Below are 18,844 nucleotides of genomic sequence, written 5' to 3' on the forward strand. Positions count from 1 at the left end.
CCCATCAGAAATTCTTTCAAGTGTCCTTCTGCGTCGCCAAAGATGACAACAGCAAATCAATAAGTGCTTGAAATGAAAGGGGTTGCTGGCTAGCCCCCGAGGCTACAGATTTTCACACCGCCGGTCTTTTTTTTTTTTTTTTTTTTTTTTCCTTTCTTTTTTTTTCTTTTTTTTTTTTTTTTTTCCTGAACTTCTCGCATTCCTTTGCACTGCCTCTCCTAGGAAGGGCTACCTTTTTATCCCTAGTTTCATGACGAAGGTAAGTGCCGTGTTAGCATCTCTTTGGCGGGACGGGCCTCGCCAGCTGTGATTGCTCTTCCCTGCTTCCAGCAGACGGTCGCTGCCGGCAAGATGCGAGCCGAGCCGCTCCGGCCGAGGGCATCCGCGCCCGCCCGGGAAGCGGCGACCGCAGGCTCGGAGCACAGAGGCAGATATTTGCGCTTCTTCTTCTTTTTACTTCATTATTAAAAATAAATAAATAACAAAGAGAGGGAGAGAAAGGGAGAAAGAGTAAATAAATGATTTTTTTTTAAGAAATAATAGAAGAGGGGTAAGGGATCAAAGCAAAGGAAAATAAATATGGGAATTACTGCTTATATTACTCTGTGTTAACAGAGGTTGCTGCGCTCCGGTTCGCACCGTCATCCCTACCTCTAATGTGACCCAATTTAACAATCTTCCTAACGAACGACGTCCTCGGAATGTTTTAATTAGGCAATTCATTAGTAAGTCAATACAGACATTTATATTTTCTTTCAGATCAAGTGGTTAAGCGCTAATTTCGAAATGATTATAAAACACTAGAATTCGCGAGGCGTAATAATTTTAATTTATATGCAAATCAATGGGTCCATTTGAAATGCTTAATTTTTTAACAATTACTGTATTGTAGCATCGGAACGAACAGCCTGAATGAGCAATTTGAAACCAGATCTGGACAGGAAGAAAATATTCGAGCAGCCCAACAAATCAATAATGTTTGAGTGTGTTAAACATAGCCAGCTATAGGTATTTACATACTCGTTTGCTGACAGATAAGGAGCTCAGAGAGGTGGGAGGAGAGGCTGGGGGGAGACGGGAGGGTTTGCTTGCGAGGGCTGAGATCATAATCCGGGAATGAAGAAAGTAAATGCTCGTGAATTGCCCCATCCCGCACTTCGGAGGATAACTCCCTTTTCCGCCGGTTCCCCAGCGCTGGCGGCCTGCGCCAGACTCAGGGCTGCCCGAAACACGGCTGGGCTCTGCTCTCAGTCACCGCTACATACGCTTTGAGGTTTTTTTATGTCGGTTAGTTGGTTTGATTTTTGGGGGGTTTTTTTTGTTTGTTTTGTTTTGTTTGGGGGAGACTTTTTTGCCTTTTTTTTTTTTTCGGTCCCTTCCTTTCCGCCCTCGCACCTGGGCAGCGGGGAAGCTGATCGGACTCTCCTTTGCCTCACCCACTCTGTGACCCGGGATCACCCAGGGAAAAGCCCCACGGCATCCGCCGCAGTCGGGAGCACGGCTGGTGCGCCAGGTGCCTGCAAACGGATAGTCGCGATAGGTTTCAAGAAAACAGCTTTTCCGTCTGTTGGGGTGATGAATAACTCCGACCTTCTCCCCAAGCGGTTCGGAAAGCCCGCTTGCCTGCCGGGGGCCGGCACGGAGGGCTCTCCGCGCGGCTCTTCGCGTCCCAGCCGGGCCGGGGCAGCTGCAAGCCCCCCGCCACTGCCACCTCACCCGCCGAGGAATGGCTCCGGAGCCTCCTCGGGGGTTTTAAAGCTGTTGTCACTGCGCTGGCGAAAGGGAGGAGATAGACTATAAATACAGCCGTCGCGCCCTTTGCTCGCCCTGAAATCTATTATTACATTTATTGCTTTGACAGAAGGGAAAAAAAAAAATTGAAATCCTCGTATTAAGTCGGCTCCATAGTTTCCAGACACCCTGGAACCCCTCTTCCACGGCAGCATGTCTAATGTATTCCCTGGTGATTCTAGGCATTAATTAGTTGTTTAATAGGAGTATGACTAAAAATGTAAAAGAAGGATTAGGAGCGTGAAACGTATGTCCAGCTCCTTCCACACACTCGAGGAGGGAATGAAAATCATCCAGTATCTTATGTTTCTCCAGGAGCCATTTGCATTTCCCACCAGCTGCTCACTTTAGCCTCTCCGGGGCGGACGGAGACTGCTGCTGCCCGGCGCGGAGGCGGTCGATGAACGGCGGGCGGTCCCGCTCCGCGGCCGCGCTGCCAAGGCGGGTGTCCCAGCCTTCCCTGTCCAACACACAACGGGGCTGGGGGTGTGGGGAAGATGCGCACCGGCGCAAGCAGTTTGCTTCTCCCGGGCAAACAAAAGTGAGAGGTGGAAGCTGGGAGTCCCTCTCACTCCCGCTCTTTCTTCGGATGCGCGGAGAAACTGGATTTCACCTGGCAGAACGCTCTCAGGGGTAGAAACGCAGGTAGCCAAGGACGCGTAAACTAATTTATTTCTCCCTAGATTTTCCCACACGATTTCTTTTCTTGCGAGAGAAAGTCACCCCCTCCGCTTGGCGCGGCGACCGCTGCGGCGTCTCAATCAAAGGGCTTTCCTGAGCACACCGCGGAGCGGTGGTGCTGCCGGCTGCGGCTGGGCTGACTTAACGACCCGCGGAAAACTTGGTCTCTTCCAAGGGTTCGCTTTCCCCTCCAGCAATAACTGCCTAGCCCCCTGCCCACGGCTATAAATAACTAAAATTCACTCCAGGCTGAAATAATTTTAAAATAGCCACAAAGAGATCAGATGTAGCCTCCGAGTTAGTAAAGCGCCTATTTTATTTTCTCCTGGTTCCTCTAGAAACAAAGCCGCGGAAATGCTATGAGAAAAAGCGATCGCTTTACTTTGATCTGAATAGAGAAATCCGGCTTCGATATTTTCTTAAACACGGAAAACGCCGCAAAATCGAAAATAAATTTCCCCCTGGAGGCAGCTCGGAGTCCTTTGGGGAAAAGGGAGAGAAAGTAGCGTTTTCTCGCTATCGCGCGTAAATGATGCAAAGCGAGTAACAGAGAAGAGCGGCAGGATTTCGGCTATCCCGGCACCGCGCTACCGATACAGGCACGAACAAGAACACCCCGCGTTAAAAAAAAAAAATAAATACAAATATATATATGTAAGAAGTAAGAAAAAATTGGGGGGGAAAAAATGAAAAAAGTGGGTAAAACAGGAAACCGAGACCTCTCCCAATAGGTTGCCGATCCCTCTTCACACCTGGTGCAAGGACAGCCACCGGCCCGGCCCGGGAAACTTCGGCCACAGTTACTTGTGCCCCCCTCCCCAGCCGGGCGGAGCAGGGCGCGCCCTGCGCGGGCGCGGAGAGGCCACGGCCGTCCTCGCTCACCTCGGTTTTCCTCTGGCTACCTAGCGCGCCGCCGCGCCGCCTCCGCCGACTTTTGTCCTTCCTCCTGCCCCCTGCCCCCTCCGCGGACGGGGGCTGCCACCGCCGCCGCTGCGCCCGTGCCCGCGGAGAGCCGCGGAGCCGCCCGCCCCCGGCCCGGCCCGGCCCCGCGGCGGCGGGGAGCGCTCGGCGGAGCCTGTGTGACGTCAGGGCTCGGGGAGGCGGGCGGGGCGGGGCGGGGGCGCGGGAGGGCCGGGGAAGGAGGGAGCCAGCGGCGGCTCCGCGGCCCCGCAGCCAGCGCAGGAGCCCGGCGCGGCCCCGCCGCCCCCGCCAGCCACAGGCACCAGCAGCGAGAGAGCGGGGCGGGCAGCGCGACCGGCCCCGGTGAGTGTGGGAGGCTCGGGGGGTATCGGCGGGACGGGCGCGGGGCTACGGACCCGGCAGGTCCAGGCTCTGCGCACCCCGGGACGAGCAGCGGGACCGCGGGCCGGCCGGGCAGGGTCCTGCGGGCTCGGGTTGCTGATGTCCTCCCGGGTGGCTGCGGCCCGTCCCGCCGCGCTGTCGGCGAAGGAAGCAGCGCTGCCCCCGCGGCGTTCGCCCGCCGTGCTGGTCCCCCTTCCCCGGCGGGGCGGGCGCCCAGGAACCGGCCGCGCAGGCAGCGCCTTCCTGCCGCGGAGACGCGCACCCGGGCGAGGGGCGGCAGCGGCGCCGGCACGGGCTCGGGCTGCCCGAAAGCGATGCGGGCGGGTCTGCCGAGCTGGCTGCGGAGTCTCCCACCGGCACCGCCAGCGAGAGAACGGCGGGGCACGGCTGCCCCGCGGGCACCGCCGAGGGGTAGGCCCCGCACGGAACCCCCCTTTCGTTTGAGAGCCAGCGGCCGCGGGCCTCTGGCGGAAAGCCTCCCGCCAAAATCACGGACCACAGCATTTCGGGCGGTGAGATCCTTGCCAGGAGACTCCAGTTTTTTTGGGGATTGTGGATTTTATTTTTTTTCCCCCGAAAGAACAGCGATAGATATCTATAAAGAGAAAAAAAAATACTCCCGCTTTCCTGTCCGCGCCCTGCAGTTGCTCAGAGCAGGTTGCTGCTGAGAGGGCCGGGCCGTGGAGAAAGGCAAGGTCGCAGGGCTGGTGCGTTTGCTGGGACTGTGGGCCCGCAGAGGTGCGGAGGTGTTTAAATCTGAGTACTCAGAGAAAGGGAAGTGGAAAAGCAAGTGGAGTTGCTTTCATTTGTGTCGCCGGGCTGGAGACAATAGGAAAACGCTGCGCTTGGCCCTGTGCTGCGATGTGCCTTGCAACGAAAATTAAGAGGATACGGAGAGGAGTAAGGGAAGAAGCAATACGGGTGAGGAAGGGATGATACTAATCCGTTCGAGAAAGGCACTTTTCTCCGAGGAGACCGGCATTTCAGTAGAGAGGAAAAACTTCCTCTCGGTGTCGGGGCGTGTGCGTGGGGGGCAGCCGTGTGTCTCCACTCGTGAGATAAATCAGCCATAGAGGCAGGCCGCGGGGGAGGGCGTTTGTCACCCAGGACTAATCTTGACGGAGACCGATCCCGAAATAAGGACCATCGGCGAAGAATTAAGTTTATCTTAATCGCCTTCCCGATTAATTTAGGCACTGCTCCTGTGCTAGGCCGGGCTGCTGGAGGGAGCGGAGTTCCTCCCTGGCGTCGTTCATCTGGGAATATAAATCGCCATGTCACGACACGACCACGAGGAATCCAAATAACCGCACCTTCCCATTTCCTTTTTCCTTTTTTTCCTTCTTTAAAATTACTTTTTATTTATTTTTTTTAATTTCCCCCATTTCCTCCCCTTTTTCCACGGCCTTTTCCTGCTTGCCCGGCGGAGGGTGGAAGGGCCGGAGTCTCGGGGCCCTTCTCTGCGGGTGCTGTGTCTGGCGCTGCTCATCCCAAACATGCCTCGGCTCCAGGCTGCCGGATTTCTAAGCACCAGCTAATAATGCGCCCGGTCCAGACATTAAAAAAGAAGCGAAGAAGAAGAAGAAAGATTACCGAAATGATGGTGACATGCAAATTTCCCTCGAAATTATCATAAGTAAACATTTGAAGCCTGGACTAATAAAATCCCATCTGTGTTACTTCATATCGAGTTAGTAGAGAGCTGTGATAATGAATTTTGTAATATCTCACGAACAGACATCTCAATCAGGCACTAATCCTGTGATTTTACTGCCCGACCTCTCAGATAGAGGGAGGCGGCGGTGGCGGCCGGGGAGCGCGGAGGCGCGGCCGCTGCCGCGCAACTTCCGCCGCGGTGGGGGAGCGGCTGCTGGTACCCACTGTCCTACGCACCCCTGCCACCGGGCTCGGCCTGTCCCTCGGCTGAGCACGGCGACGAGGTTAGGGGACTCTCCTACGCGTGCCCAAGGAACTAGAGGCGCAGGGAGGCCGGAGGGTTCGACGGGCCGGGAAACAGCCACGGGTGTTTGCGCCTGTCCTGTGGTGTGACTTTGGTGGGACATGAGGCTGAGGCAAAGGAGAGGGGACACTGCGCGTATCACTGGAGAAATGTGCGCGATCCAGCCTTCGCCGTTGCGACGTAGCTCCCGGGGCGGCTGTGTTTCGGGTTTTTGCACGTATTTTTCAATCCCAAAGTAATTGTTTTAAAACAATTCATCTTTTGCAGATAACGGGTAATGGAGTCCAACTGCCGCAAACTTGTCTCCGCCTGTGTTCAGCTAGGTAAGAGACACCCCCGCCCGCCGGGCCGGAGGCACAGCGGCCCCGCTGCCGTGCGGAGCGCCGCGCGGGCGTGCAGCCAGGCGGGCCGGCCCCGGGGAAGCGGCGCCACCTCCGCGAAGGGCTGCGCAGCGTCGGGCGCTGACCACCCACCCACCCAGTCGCCTCTCCCCTGCGCCCCGCCGCCGTGTCCCCGTCCCCAGGCGCGCAGCCCGCCGCCGTCGAGTGTGTCTATTCAGAAGGCGGACATCTAAAGGGGGAGATGAGCTGGAGGGCCGCACGGAGCCGGCCGGCAGCACGGTGTCCGGGTGGCTGCCCCAGCGCCAGTGACACGCGGCGGCCGCTCCGCGCAGCTCCGCGGGCGCGCTGCGGGGCGGCGGCGGCGCCGAGTCGGGCCCGCCTGTGCGGCGCCAGGGCGCCCTCTGCTGTCCGCTTGCGCCCGGAGGTGCGCGGCCGCGGGAGCGGGAAGCGAAAGGGGAAAGGGGAAAGGGGAAAGGGGGTGCGCGCACCCCCGCGGCCGCGCAGCGGCTCCCGCCGCCAGCGCGTGTCCCCCAAAAAGGCATCGCTGTCAGCGCGCCGTTTAGACACCCGCAGCGTCGCTCTGGTATTTATTTTTGTTTTCTATTTTTTGACACCACCCCCTCGCCCGTAAACAAGCCGCCAGCCCTCTCCTGCCCCCAGAGGTAGGCACCCCCACAGCGCTCCGTTTGCAGCAGAGCGAGCTCCTGTCTCTCTTCCCCTGCCCTTTTCAGGGGGTCTGACAGGCGAGCCCGAGGGGTGGTAAAGAAAAACAGCAATGCAAACATATTACAAAGAAGAAAACAAGCGCTCTGTATTTCGAGAGACAGTTTAATCCAAGATAAACGTAATTTTGTTTAAATAAAATACATTAACCTGAATTAATAATACAGGAAACTAGAGTGAATTAATAATGCACGTATTCCCGGTCTCGTGGTTAAACACTTCCTTGTAAGAATACTGTATTAACCCTGTTTGGCCAAACAGCTCGCTATTTCTCAAATAACATCCAATGATTTCAGGAGAGGCCACGTCCCCTTCTCAAGTCCACCCGCCCCCGGGGACTTTAAGCAGGATTTGCTAGCTGGACATCAAAACCCCTAGAAGAAGAAACGCTTAAGCTAAAGGATGGTTAGCGAGCAAAATCCGGGGTAATTCCAAACGCCAAAGTATTACGAACCGATAATTTTTAATCCCGGAAACATACACGATATTAAATTGTGCACAAATAGGCTTTACCAGAGTCTGGCACTTTTTCCCTCGGCCAGTAATAAGTGTTAAATAATGTGGAAAGGAAGGGTGACATTGCTTTATATATGGTTTGCAAATAAGAAAGGCCTTTTTACCCTCCCCTGCCTTTTCTTCCCGATGAACAGGTGGTCTTAATCAAAGCCCTTAGCACGATCTAATGGGAAAGTGGGGACCTTTCTGATATAATAAATTTATGAGCCCTTCCAAGTCAGCTTTATTCGACTAAGTATTTATAAAAGTAATATCCACATATGCTCCCTGACACGGTAACTTTAACTTCCTCTGCCGAGAAACAAATGGTTATTTTCTTAAACATCAATTATGAACCTGGATTATTGTAGTACACGCAAAATTTCCTGCCTTGTTACCGTACCAGCCGGTCTGTTTTTTACTCGCCGGGCTGCAGGGGAAATTGCTATCTAAACACCTTTAATGCCATTAATTAAAACATACGTCCTAGTCCAAGAAGCAACGGCGGTGTTGCCTGACCATTAAAACGCTCCCTTTTACGGGGAAGGGAAGCGCGACGACCTCGGATACGGATATATCCTTGCTGATATGGGAATATATTCCTGCAGACATGGGGATGAACCCTGTGTGCTGCCTCAGTCTCTCTCTCTGTGCGACGGATAATGGCAAGTCCCGAGACGCCCTGAGCTGCTCGGGCGACTTGCTGTAAATCGTAGAAATCACGGGTGTTTTCTCGTGATACCGGAGGGATTTGTTGGGTCTTGGCTTTGATTTGCTTAAACCCGCGCCGTACTCGTTGATTTTTGTCTTACCTGACCGTAAGGGCGTCATGCTTTCGGGATTTAGTTTGCAAAAAGTCTGATCCTTGGGGCTGGCTGGGGGGGAGGCGGGGAAGGAAGCAGGGGTGATTGGGGACCCCTCTCTGTTACATTTCAGCTTTGGAAATTACGAGGGCGGTGAGGTAATTTCGCCAGATAGGCACCGCCGGTGGCCACGAGAAGAATGATCGCTAACTAGAACCACTGGCATTAATAGCAAAACATGCGACTGTTTCGTCAAATCGATGGTTCTGCGAAAGGAGGAAACGAAATTCTGTAGGAGACCCTCCAAAACTACACGGCATGCCGGCTTCCCGCGGGGAACGGGGCGCAGAGGGGGAGGGTTGTTCCAGAAGAAACGAGTCCGTGGCCATGCCGAGGAAAGGAAAATGGGAAAGTATGAAAATATTATTGCAGCCTAGAGTGTCAAACGCAGCCCGGCGGGTGTCAGATTTCTTCAGAGAGACAGGAAAATTGCTGCTGGGTGACCAGTCCCACGAAATTAGGAAAACTTCAGGACATGCTGCGGCAGACCCACGGCTCTTGTAAACGGTTGTCGGTGGTGGGTTTGTCTGAGTAATTTTTATGCAGGGTGAAAGGATGCTTAAGGTATTTGTGTGTACGTGTATATAAATATATAATCTATACGATTTGTTAGGTCTGCGAATTCTACTTAAGGAATCCTTCCCTGTAATCGATAATCTGGGTATTGCTGAAACAGCAGCTTCCAGCATAAAATGTTGAAATTACATTCCGTCTTGTATCACCATTCAGCATTCCAAATTGATTGTTTCAACACCATCGCAAAAAAAAAAAAAAAAAAAAAAAAAAAAAAAAAAAAAAGGAAAAAAGAAGAAAAAAATTGGTCTGACTATTCCGTCACTGAACATTCTTTTCAAAAACAAGAATTTAAACACCTAACGCTGATTCAGCTTTCCATTCAGACCGGCTGAAGACATTGCAGCGTGCAAAGCAAAGGTCGCCGGTGCCTTTTTTGAGCCCCGGGCCGAGGTGGGCGCGCAGGCTCTGCCCCCGCGGGAGGGAGCGAGAGCGGGGGGGGCTGAGGCGGAGCCGCAGCATCGCTGCCGCCGCTGGGCCGCCAGGCAGAGCCGAGCGGCACCCTCCCCTCCACACAGCGTGGCCAAATTTGTCCCCGGAATTGTGACCCGAAGCGTGGAGCCGGGATGTTCCCTGTCCAGGGCGCAAACACTTCGCTGGTGCGCTGCCCCTGCGCGGCGCCTCGGAAGGTGCGCGCCCCATCCCGCGCCCCCCGCCAAGCGCAAATTAGAAGTTATTTATTGCGCTTCGCTTATAGAACTTTCCCCCTTCGCGGTTGGCGTCTGAGAATAATATATGCAGCAGTTGTTAGCCTCACTCCAGGGAAAACTAAATGTATAACGAAAGCTTTTTCGTGAGTAGGAATATACTAACGGAACAATCTGATGTCTTCTTAATCCTATGTAAAAAGCTCTGTAGTCTTCCTAATATTGACTGAATGGGTAATTAATGGCTCTTCATCGAGGAGAATACCCGGTAATCCGAGATAGGCGAAAGACAACAAGCCAAAGGTAAAAGACAACAGGACTAGTTGGTGGCTCTACATAAGAACCAATTTATCCATTTAGGGGAGTATTACGCCTAGAAACAAAGATCTCGTGAGGCGATAAAGGAAAAGTGGGAAAATAAATACCCGCAGTAGGTCTGGCCACCCTCCGGCATCCCCAGCAGAGCCGCTCAGCCGCTCAGCTCCTGCTCTCGGCCCTCCCGCTTGCCGCACCGGGCATCCCAAATAAACTCAAAAAACAGCGTGGAGAAACTAAAAAAAAAAAAAAAAAAAAAACAAAAAAAACCAAACCAACAAAACCAAAACCAAACAAACAAACAGGCAAAAAACCCAAACAAACAAACAAAAAACAGGCAAAAAAGCACACCAAAACTCCCATCAAATTAAAAAGGCGATGCGGAGCGGGGAGCATCCCTGATTCCCCATTTTTTGTAGGCGGCGGATGTCTCCCAGTCCATCTGCGAGCGTACCCGATGGGCCCTGCAGCTCAGGGCGAAAAGGAGAGAGAGCAATTCCCAAAATAGTTTTGGGGTTTTCTTTGGTGATGGCAGCCACACGCAGCAGGCGCGGATAGTTGGTACGCGGCGAGCTGGTGGGGGCGGCTTCGTGGCCAGGACCCGAACCCAAGAGGCGATGGGAACTTCCACCAGGAAAAAAAAAAAAAGAAAAAAAAAGAAAAAAAAATTTAAAACACTTGACATTTTAATTGAAACCTTTACCGCTAATATATTACCTGGGTGACTACAATTAGGTTGTTTTTCGGTTGGCTGACAGCTTTTAAAATATTATTTCACTTGGGAAATAAAAGCTTCATCTCAGATTATAGGTGGGTATTTTTGGATTTACGTGATTTATGGTCACCATGACAACTAATGCTGTGTGGTAGCTCCCCTCCTGCCCGGGATGGGGGAGTTTTAATCAAAGGCACGTAAGGAAATGCCGACAGCCTCTCCCTTTGGGCCGCCGGGGCCCGGGCCAGTGTTGTGCGCTCCTTTTCGGGGCGCGGGGACTGCTGGAGGGTCTGTCACGCCTGTGGCTGTTGGACGCGGGGCTGGAGCTAGGGAAGATGCGATAGGGCGGTGCGGTGGCCGGGCCCTCCTCCTCCTATCCCCGTTCTGCGGGGGAACGCGCCGGGAGCGGCGTGCCCCGTCAAATGTCCCGAGACAGCGAGGCTGCGGCTGGCGGGCACCGGCGGGCACCGGCTCTCCTCCTGCCAGGGCATAAAGCGCGTAACAAGCGCTCTGCGCTCCGCAAGCCGGAGGGACTTTTCGCTTCGAGTCGCGGCGGCAGAATCTGGCATTGCCCCAAAATGACTGAAAATAAATTAATGGGGGAAAAAAAAAAAAGGTGATGGGTGTCATCCAAGACAGGGATGCATTGACCAGTCTGAAAAGCTGAAAAGAAAAGAGGAGGGGGAAGGAATGAGGAGATACCTCCGTATCACCCCTCCCTCTGGCTCCCCCACCCCAGAGCTTTGCACTTGTTTTCACCCCGACGTGGGGCTGGAAAGGGGCAGCGCCCCCTCCCAAGTGTCCCTCGCTGAGAGGCTGAGGCCGTGCCCGCTTGGCCAGGGCTGGGGCAGCCCCCTGCCCGCGATTTTGGCACTACCCTGCCATGGGGAAGGGCCGGGGGGGCGGTTCTAGGTGCGGGACCACAGAGGTAGCGAGAGGTTAAGAAGAAACTGGGATATGATTGGTAAACAAATTGTGCAGAATGGAGCTGGATTCATATTGACTTAGTTATAGGTCATCTGCTGCCGGTGCAAAGGGAGGAAATATTTACTTTACACATATACTTTATGATCTTGCGGGAATTAGAGGAAATTCAATAAGAAAACGGCTAGAATCATTTTAAACCCCCTATTTAAAAGACTTAAGCAAATTAGAGTCTTATCAGATTAAAATCCACTACAAATGTAAGAGCATTGTCTCCATCGAAACGCTGTGGGGTCTGAGGAAAGAGATTCTTTGCCAAATCTCAGGGATAAAAACACGTCATTTAAACACCAGATAATGAGCAGAATGTAAATTAATTTAACCTTCTTTACTAACAGGCTGCGAAAGTAATATGTATAATTTAGCGATAACTAAGATTGCGATGGATGATACGTACCTCGAACGAGAATCAGCGACTAAGGAAGACCCTTGAGGGAAGTGGGGGTGGAGTGTGGCGAACGGGATGGGAATGGGACACAGAAAAGTTTGGGCGCTGGGATGTGGATGGGTAGGGCCACATCAAGGGGAAGCTTTCGGTAACTTTTCAATACCAGTGACCAGCCAGAAAAATTGAAGATAGAGACGCAAACTCATGTTTCTCGCTCCTGGCTACTTCGGAATGCCCATCCCTAAGACGGCCACAGCTCCACTGGGCCGGTGTCGGCTCTGCGGGCTAGGGCTCGGGGACGGATTCCTCTGCCCCAAGAGAACCTGACCAGCATGGGAGGGCAACCTGTCCCCGCCTTAGACGCGCGTGGAAAAGCCCCGCACCTCCTTCCTGCGAGACACGGCTCCACAGCAGCCTCATTCCGGGGCTATAAGCGGTCCCACGAGTGGGGATTGCGGGACAGTGTAGCCCATCCCTCTACTGCCGCTGCCCGGGCGAGGGGTCAAATCCTGTCCCCAAACCTCGGAGAGGGGTTTGAGAAGTTTGTGTGCGGGCGTCCAGCCCGGTGATGGTCTTGGCCAAATTCTGTGAACGGCTTGCGTGGGCTCGGGTTCGTGGGCTCCTCCGGACGCCCCGGGGGCGCGGGATGGTCCCTCCGGGTCCACGCCGAGAGGGAGGAATGGTCCCGCGGTGATAAAACCAGGCGGAAAAGCCTCCTTGGGGGCTAGCTTTTGGGAACCCGGTTGCAAAGAAGGGGCGGGAATGGCGGAACCAAGGAAAGGATTTTTCCCGCGTGTACCCCGCCTTTAGTGCGGGCAAAGGAAGGGCAGAAAGCCGGCGAGCGCGGGGACTAGAAGAGGTCGGGGGCCTCCGAGCGCGGTGTGAAGCTTTCCGTAGCTGTGTCGCAGAGGGGAGGTTGTTGTCGTTTGTGTTTAATTATCGCTGTTACCGGCACGAGGTCTGCCGTCTAACCGGCCGCGCCCCGTCCCGCTTATTTTCCACCCCGTCCATGCGGAGGGAATGGGGCTTTCCTCCACCCTACTGCAGCGGGTCTGGCAGCGCCGAGCTCCCCGCTCCTCAGCCCCGCAGGTCCGGGAGCGCGGCGAGGCGCGGCGCGGAGCCGACGCGCTCGGGGCCGCTCGGACGGGGTGTCCCGTGAGCCGGCGGCGGAGGCCGGGCTCTCCAGGCGCGGGTGCCCCGGCGGGGCTCACCGGGCGGAGGTTTTCTGGGGCGGGCGGGTGCGCCCATCACCGGGAGAGCGCGGGGGGCGGGCGGGGCGGGGCGGGCGGCGAAGGGGCGGCGCGGGGGCGGGGCGGGGCGGGGCGGGTGACGTGCGGCGCGGGGAAGGCCGCCGCCGGTTTAAGATGTCAGGCCAAGAGGGAAGCGGCTGAGCTGATGCGGTGCGGGGCCGGCCGCGGCGCGGGTCCATGCGCGGGCAGCGGAGAGGAGCGCCCCGCGGAGCGCCGCCGCGCCTCGCCGCCCCCGCCCCGCGGAGCCCCGCGGCGGCGGGCCGGGGGCCGCCGGCCGGGGAGCTGCCGTGTCGCCGTGACGGCTCTTACAGGACCGGACTCGCCCGCTCTCCCGTCGCCGCCGCCTCGCCCCCCCGGGCGGCGGGGGCTTCGAGGCTCGCCGTGCCTCCCGGGCTCTAGTCGAACGTCGCTCGCCCCGGAGCGGCTCCCCGGCCGGCAGCCCTGACCCCCGGAGCCGCGGGGCTGCTCCGCGTCCGCGGAGGGGGCGCTGCGCCGACCCTCCTACACGTACCGACACCTAGAGACACACGCACACCTTCTCCTATCGACCCCCCAGGCGCGCACGTAGACTTTGGCGTCCTTTTGCCGATGAACTGCATGAAGGACCCGTTAAGCCTGGAGCGCCTGGGAGCCGGGAATAAGCTGTGCTCCTCCTCACCTTCCTCCTCCTCCTCCTCTTCATCATCCTGCCATCACCACCAGCCCGCGCTGGCCATGGCGACGGCGCTGGCGCCGGGGCAGGCGCGTTCCTCCCTGGAGTCTGCCAAGCACCGGCTGGAGGTGCACACCATCTCCGACACCTCCAGCCCCGAGGCCGCAGGTAAGAGGGGGTGAGAGGCAGGGACCCCAGCCCGACGGGCGCCCCGCAGCCCTGTCCTGCTCCGGCCCGGCTGGCAGCCCCGCGGACCGCGATGCGCCGCCGCCCCTCTGCCCGGGAGCGTCCCGCACCCGAGCCGAGATTCGTTTCGTGGTTTTTCGCGTGCGGTGTCTGTGTGTCGGCGTAGAGGAAGATAATGACATATGCAAGGATAGTCGAGTAGCATGTATACTGATAGGCGAGTTACACGGATACAGATCGGCAAATAACGTGGGATTTCATGGGCGAGTAATCCCGATACAGACGGACAAATAGGGATATATACGGACAAAGACTGTTGTTACAGGCGGGCGAATAACACGGGTGTAGGTAAGCAAATAAAACGAATTACGTGTATGCCGACGGGAGAATAATACGGATGCGCATAGGCAGAAAGCTTGCACACGGAGAGGCGGCTCCGTCCCGCTGCCCCGGCGGTGGCTGTTCCACCGGGAGGAGCCGCCCGTGGGTGCCCGCGGGGCGCGGAGGAGCCGCAGCGGCGGGAGGCCGGCGCGGGTTAATCATTACAGCATCGAGTCGCGTTCGGGGCAGTCTGCGGGATCCAGCAGCGCTGGGGGACACGCTTTTCCCCAGCCGCTGGAGAGGAGGCTGAGGAGGCTGAGGCGCCCTCGTTTTCCGCCTTGTCTTTTTTTTTTTGTTTCCCCCACTTACAGAAAAGGATAAGAGCCAACAGAGCAAGAATGAGGATGCGGGGCCTGAGGACCCCTCCAAGAAGAAGAGGCAGCGGCGGCAGCGGACACACTTCACCAGCCAGCAGTTGCAGGAACTGGAGGCCACCTTCCAGCGGAATCGCTACCCGGACATGTCCACCCGGGAGGAGATCGCCGTCTGGACCAACCTCACCGAGGCCAGGGTTAGGGTAAGTCCTGACACGGCATCCCGGCTCAGAGCAGCGGGGGTCAGGGTGGGCTGGGAAAGGGAAGGAGGGCTGAAATGTTTGCAGCTGCTTTCGATTTCGGCTTGTATGTAAACTCCAGAGCTTTTGCACAAAAGCAGGGCAGAGCAGGACATTTCTGTCAAAGCGAGACGGATTGGGATCTCTCTGTGTGTCTCTGAAATATGGTTTGCTGCACGTTTCGCCCTCACCGTGCAATGCGCCCCTCTCCTTTTGATCGAAACGCTAATAAAAACATTAGCCAAGAAAGCAACTTGGAACAGGCTGCAACCTGCGCTGTCTCTAATGAGAAAAAGATGTAAAATACACAAGGGCTTTTGCTTCACTCCGAGGCACTCCCAACGTGCCGTTCCTTGCATTTTCTATTTCTTTGGGTTTCACAATTCGACGAGCGTCTCTCTCCACCCTCTACCCCCCTCTGAGATTTATGGGACCATCGCGGCGCTGCAGAGATACCGCGGCCGGATCCTGCCCGCCTGCAAACACCGCGCTGGGGGTAAAAAAGAAAAACGACAAACCCCAACACACACACACACACAGAAAGAAGCCTGTAAACGGGCCGAACCTTCAGATTTTCGGAAATCCCACATAAATCCTCTCCCCGGGGTCGCTTGAGGAAAGAGAGACAGTGAGAACCGCGGGCGGCAGCGAGCGGGGCCGGCTCTCAGCCCCGGGCCGGCGGTGTTGGCCCCGGGGCAGCCACGCGGAGGGAGCGGGGCCCGGCCGAGCCCGGTGTCTTCCCGGAGCACGGAGCGCTGTCGGTCGCGGTGCGGATTCCGCGGAAGTTTTTGTATCGGTCCGCGCGGTGCCTCCAGACGGGCCCGTCCCCGTGGTGCGCCCGGGCGGCCGCCGCCCAGCTCGACCAGGGTGGGGGTTACCACAAACACCCCCGGGTGGTTTCAATACACACGGTGAGGCGGCTGCTGGCGGCTGCCCGACGGGTCAGACACCCAGATGTGGATTGGGAAAGGGCACGCTTTTCCCATTGTCTGCGCGGGGAGGGTCCCTTAGATCTCATTTAGCACGTTGTTAAATGGCGATTTTTTTTTTTCCCCTTCTTTTTTTCTTTCTTTTTTTCTTTCCCCCTATTTTTCCCCCCTCCAAAGAGCAGTCAGACGTGTTTGTTTAGAAAGTGGTTTTCGGTTCTGGAAGCTTTCACACTAGAGGAACTTGTAGCTTTAACAAACTGAAGCAAGGATTTATTAGTTGCTGGCTTCCTCCTCCTTTCCCGTACCATTGCCTTAAATATTCCGCGGGTTTCCAGCGTTTTACTCTCGCTTTTGCACTTTTGTGTTTTTCCTGGGTGGCTTCAGTACAGAAACAGCCAAGAGAGAAGGGAGGGGGGAAAAAAACCCAAAAGAGAAATGAAGGGGTGGGGGGCAGGAGAAAAAGGAGAGAATAAGAAGGGAGCATCTGTAGCGCCAATTAGAGCATCACAAATTATGTGGAGGGCTGAGGGGGGGGGAAGGGGGGGGAGTGGGGGGGCCGTGGTGAGGGTGGGATTATGCGGCCACGAATCTGCCTTGCTAAACCCAAGTGGCCCTGAGGATGCTCGGCTGTCCCGGCAGCACACCCCGGCCCAGCTCAGGGCTCCAAAGAAGAGGAGGTGAACCTATACATTGGGAGATATATTAATATATATATACCTTTGTACAAATTTTTATATATAACTGGACATATATATATATATATATGGACAGGCTCGGCTGTTGCCCCGAGAACCTGCAAAGGGCTGCAGTGGTGGTTGTGGTGGTGGTTCCTGACTAACTCGCATCTCCCTCCCTACCTCTCCCCCCGTTTCCAAAGGTTTGGTTCAAGAACCGCAGAGCCAAATGGAGAAAAAGAGAAAGAAACCAGCAAGCCGAGCTTTGCAAAAACGGCTTCGGTCCGCAGTTTAACGGCCTCATGCAGCCCTACGATGACATGTACCCCGGCTACTCGTACAACAACTGGGCAGCCAAGGGCCTCACCTCCGCTTCCCTCTCCACCAAAAGCTTTCCTTTTTTCAACTCCATGAATGTCAACCCTCTGTCTTCTCAGAGCATGTTCTCCCCTCCAAACTCCATATCCTCCATGAGTATGTCTTCAAGCATGGTACCTTCTGCAGTCACCGGGGTGCCCGGCTCCAGCCTCAACAGCCTGAATAACTTGAACAACTTGAGCAATCCCTCCCTGAATTCTGCAGTGCCAACGCCAGCCTGTCCTTATGCTCCTCCAACACCTCCGTATGTTTATAGGGACACATGTAACTCGAGCTTGGCGAGTCTGAGACTTAAAGCCAAGCAGCACTCCAGTTTTGGCTATGCCAGTGTGCAGAACCCCGCTTCCAACCTGAGCGCTTGCCAGTACGCGGTGGACAGACCCGTGTGAAACATCCAAGTAGGAAACTGCGTGGGAATCCCTCCCCATTTCCCGCAGAGACTGAGAATTTCACTAGAAAGTAATGGGCACTAGAGAGAAAGAGAAAGGAGGAAAAATCAGAGGCAGAGAGGAAGAGAGAGAGAAAGAGAGGAGGAAAAAAAAAAAGGAAACCACTGAAATAAGATAGTTCCTTTGTTTTCAAAGGACCTCTTACAGATTCGGAGATCTTTCTTTCACTAAGAGTATTTCAACAGTTACAAGGACATATATATATATATATATATGGACAAATGTTTGACTGGATATGATATGACATTTTAATGTTACTATAAGCTTGTTATTTTTTAAGTTTAGCATTGTTAACATAAAAATGACTGAAAGGATGTATATATATCGAAATGTCAAATTAATTTTATAAAAGCAGTTGTTAGTAATATCACAACAGTGTTTTTAAAAGGTTAGGCTTTAAAATAAAGCATGTTACACAGAAGCGATTAGGATTTTTTCGCTTGCGAGCAAGGGAATGTATATACTAAATGCGACACTGTATGTTTCTAACATATAATTATTAAAAAAAATTGTGTGAATATCAGTTTTAGAATAGTACCTCTGGTGGATGCAATGATGTTTCTGATATTGCAATGTAAAAGATGCCCTGTGTATAACATTTCGTACAATATTATTGTTTTACTTTTCAGCAAACATGAAAAAAATGTGTTTTATTTCATGGGAGTAAAATATACAGCATACATTTCTGTCTGGATTTTTTTATTTACTGAGCCAAGCTGCGCAGTAGCAACTAGTCTGCAATGATTGACTGATAGTTGACACTGGATCTCGTTCTCTGGCAACGCGGGGTAGTACTTTTGCAATGCAAATAAATGCTGGCGCTTTTTTTTCCGCGTTAAAAAAAAAAAAAAAAATCCCTCTCTCTAGCGTTGCGTACTAGAGAAATATGGGACGTGTACCCCTTGGGTCCTTTCATTTCCCCGCACAGCCCCGAGAAAATGGATTATTTGACATCGCTGGACTCGAGAATTACCTGCCACAAAGCTGCCGTATCTCGAGCCTAAATTTGTCCTGCTGTGAAAGAAGCTTTTATTACATTAAAGAAAAGGGAGTGGGGAAAAAAATTTAAAAGCCAGCTTGCAAACAAACTGCTCCCGTTCAAAATAATCTGTCCCCTTTGCCGCCCCCTGCGCTCACCTTCTCTCCCTTCAGCGAGCAGATCCTTCATGTAATATTACATTTCTATTTCCAAATCCCCCTTTCAGACATGAAGAGAAACAAAGAGCAGCCCAAATAACCGCAACCCCGTGGAGCGCGGGGGGTGAGAGGTTAGCCCGAGTTTCCTGCGACTTCGTGCTGCAACACGTCGTTGAAGGGAAAGGTCGTGCTCTCGTGTGTTTTGTTTTAAATAATATTGACCCATTCATTCTCAACCTGCTTGTTCGTGAAATTATACAGGATTATAACTTTGCCATCGCCAGACAATTGAAACAAATCAAGATGAATTGCTGCTCGGCCCTCCCATCGGCTCACACCCCGGGCGGGCGAGGAGGGGCTGCCGAGAGGGTGGGCAGCCGCAGGATCCGGAGGGAATATCGAGACACGAAGAAATTCCGCAGGCGCGGAAACTGGCGAGGGGCGCAGGGGACGGCAGGGAGGAAACTCTACGCGGTG

At 54.5% G+C, this 18,844-nt stretch overlaps 2 protein-coding genes across 8 annotated transcripts in view; both read left to right on the top strand.

Moving 5' to 3' along the window:
- The first annotated feature begins 240 nt into the window (after positions 1 to 240).
- Positions 241 to 17,912, top strand: PITX2 (paired like homeodomain 2). Of its 4 annotated transcripts, XM_038136066.1 has the most exons (5): positions 3,605 to 3,735; positions 6,002 to 6,057; positions 13,585 to 13,848; positions 14,559 to 14,764; positions 16,607 to 17,912. In XM_038136066.1, the coding sequence occupies exons 2-5, from the start codon at positions 6,012 to 6,014 to the stop codon at positions 17,168 to 17,170; spliced, it is 1,080 nt and encodes a 359-aa protein (XP_037991994.1). In that variant the 5' UTR covers positions 3,605 to 3,735; positions 6,002 to 6,011; the 3' UTR covers positions 17,171 to 17,912. The 4 variants fall into 4 exon arrangements, with proteins under 4 accessions (XP_037991996.1, XP_037991994.1, XP_037991995.1 ...); XM_038136068.1 differs by lacking the exons at positions 3,605 to 3,735; positions 13,585 to 13,848 and adding an exon at positions 241 to 259; XM_038136067.1 differs by lacking the exon at positions 13,585 to 13,848.
- A 534-nt stretch (positions 17,913 to 18,446) lies between these two features.
- The window catches only part of LOC119700637 (basic proline-rich protein-like), a 53,100-nt gene continuing 52,702 nt past the window's right edge, over positions 18,447 to 18,844 (top strand). For 3 of the 4 annotated variants that reach the window (XM_038136076.1, XM_038136075.1, XM_038136071.1), the window contains exons 1-2: positions 18,447 to 18,551; positions 18,652 to 18,841. In XM_038136076.1, the coding sequence (XP_037992004.1) occupies positions 18,671 to 18,841 (171 nt within the window). In that variant the 5' untranslated portion in view covers positions 18,447 to 18,551; positions 18,652 to 18,670. Of the gene's footprint in view, positions 18,842 to 18,844 lie in introns of all 4 variants that reach the window. The other variant, XM_038136072.1, reaches the window with a different exon arrangement.

The sequence above is a fragment of the Motacilla alba genome, chromosome 4 (genome assembly GCF_015832195.1).
Source record: "Motacilla alba alba isolate MOTALB_02 chromosome 4, Motacilla_alba_V1.0_pri, whole genome shotgun sequence".
NCBI lineage: Eukaryota > Metazoa > Chordata > Aves > Passeriformes > Motacillidae > Motacilla > Motacilla alba.

Coding starts and splice junctions, on each gene's coding strand:
- PITX2 (XM_038136066.1), top strand. CDS start 6,012: ATGGAGTCCAACTGCCGCAAACTTGTCTCCGCCTGTGTTCAGCTAG. Junction 6,058..13,584: donor CTCCGCCTGTGTTCAGCTAG/GTAAGAGACACC, acceptor TCGACCCCCCAG/GCGCGCACGTAGACTTTGGC. Junction 13,849..14,558: donor CTCCAGCCCCGAGGCCGCAG/GTAAGAGGGGGT, acceptor CCCCACTTACAG/AAAAGGATAAGAGCCAACAG.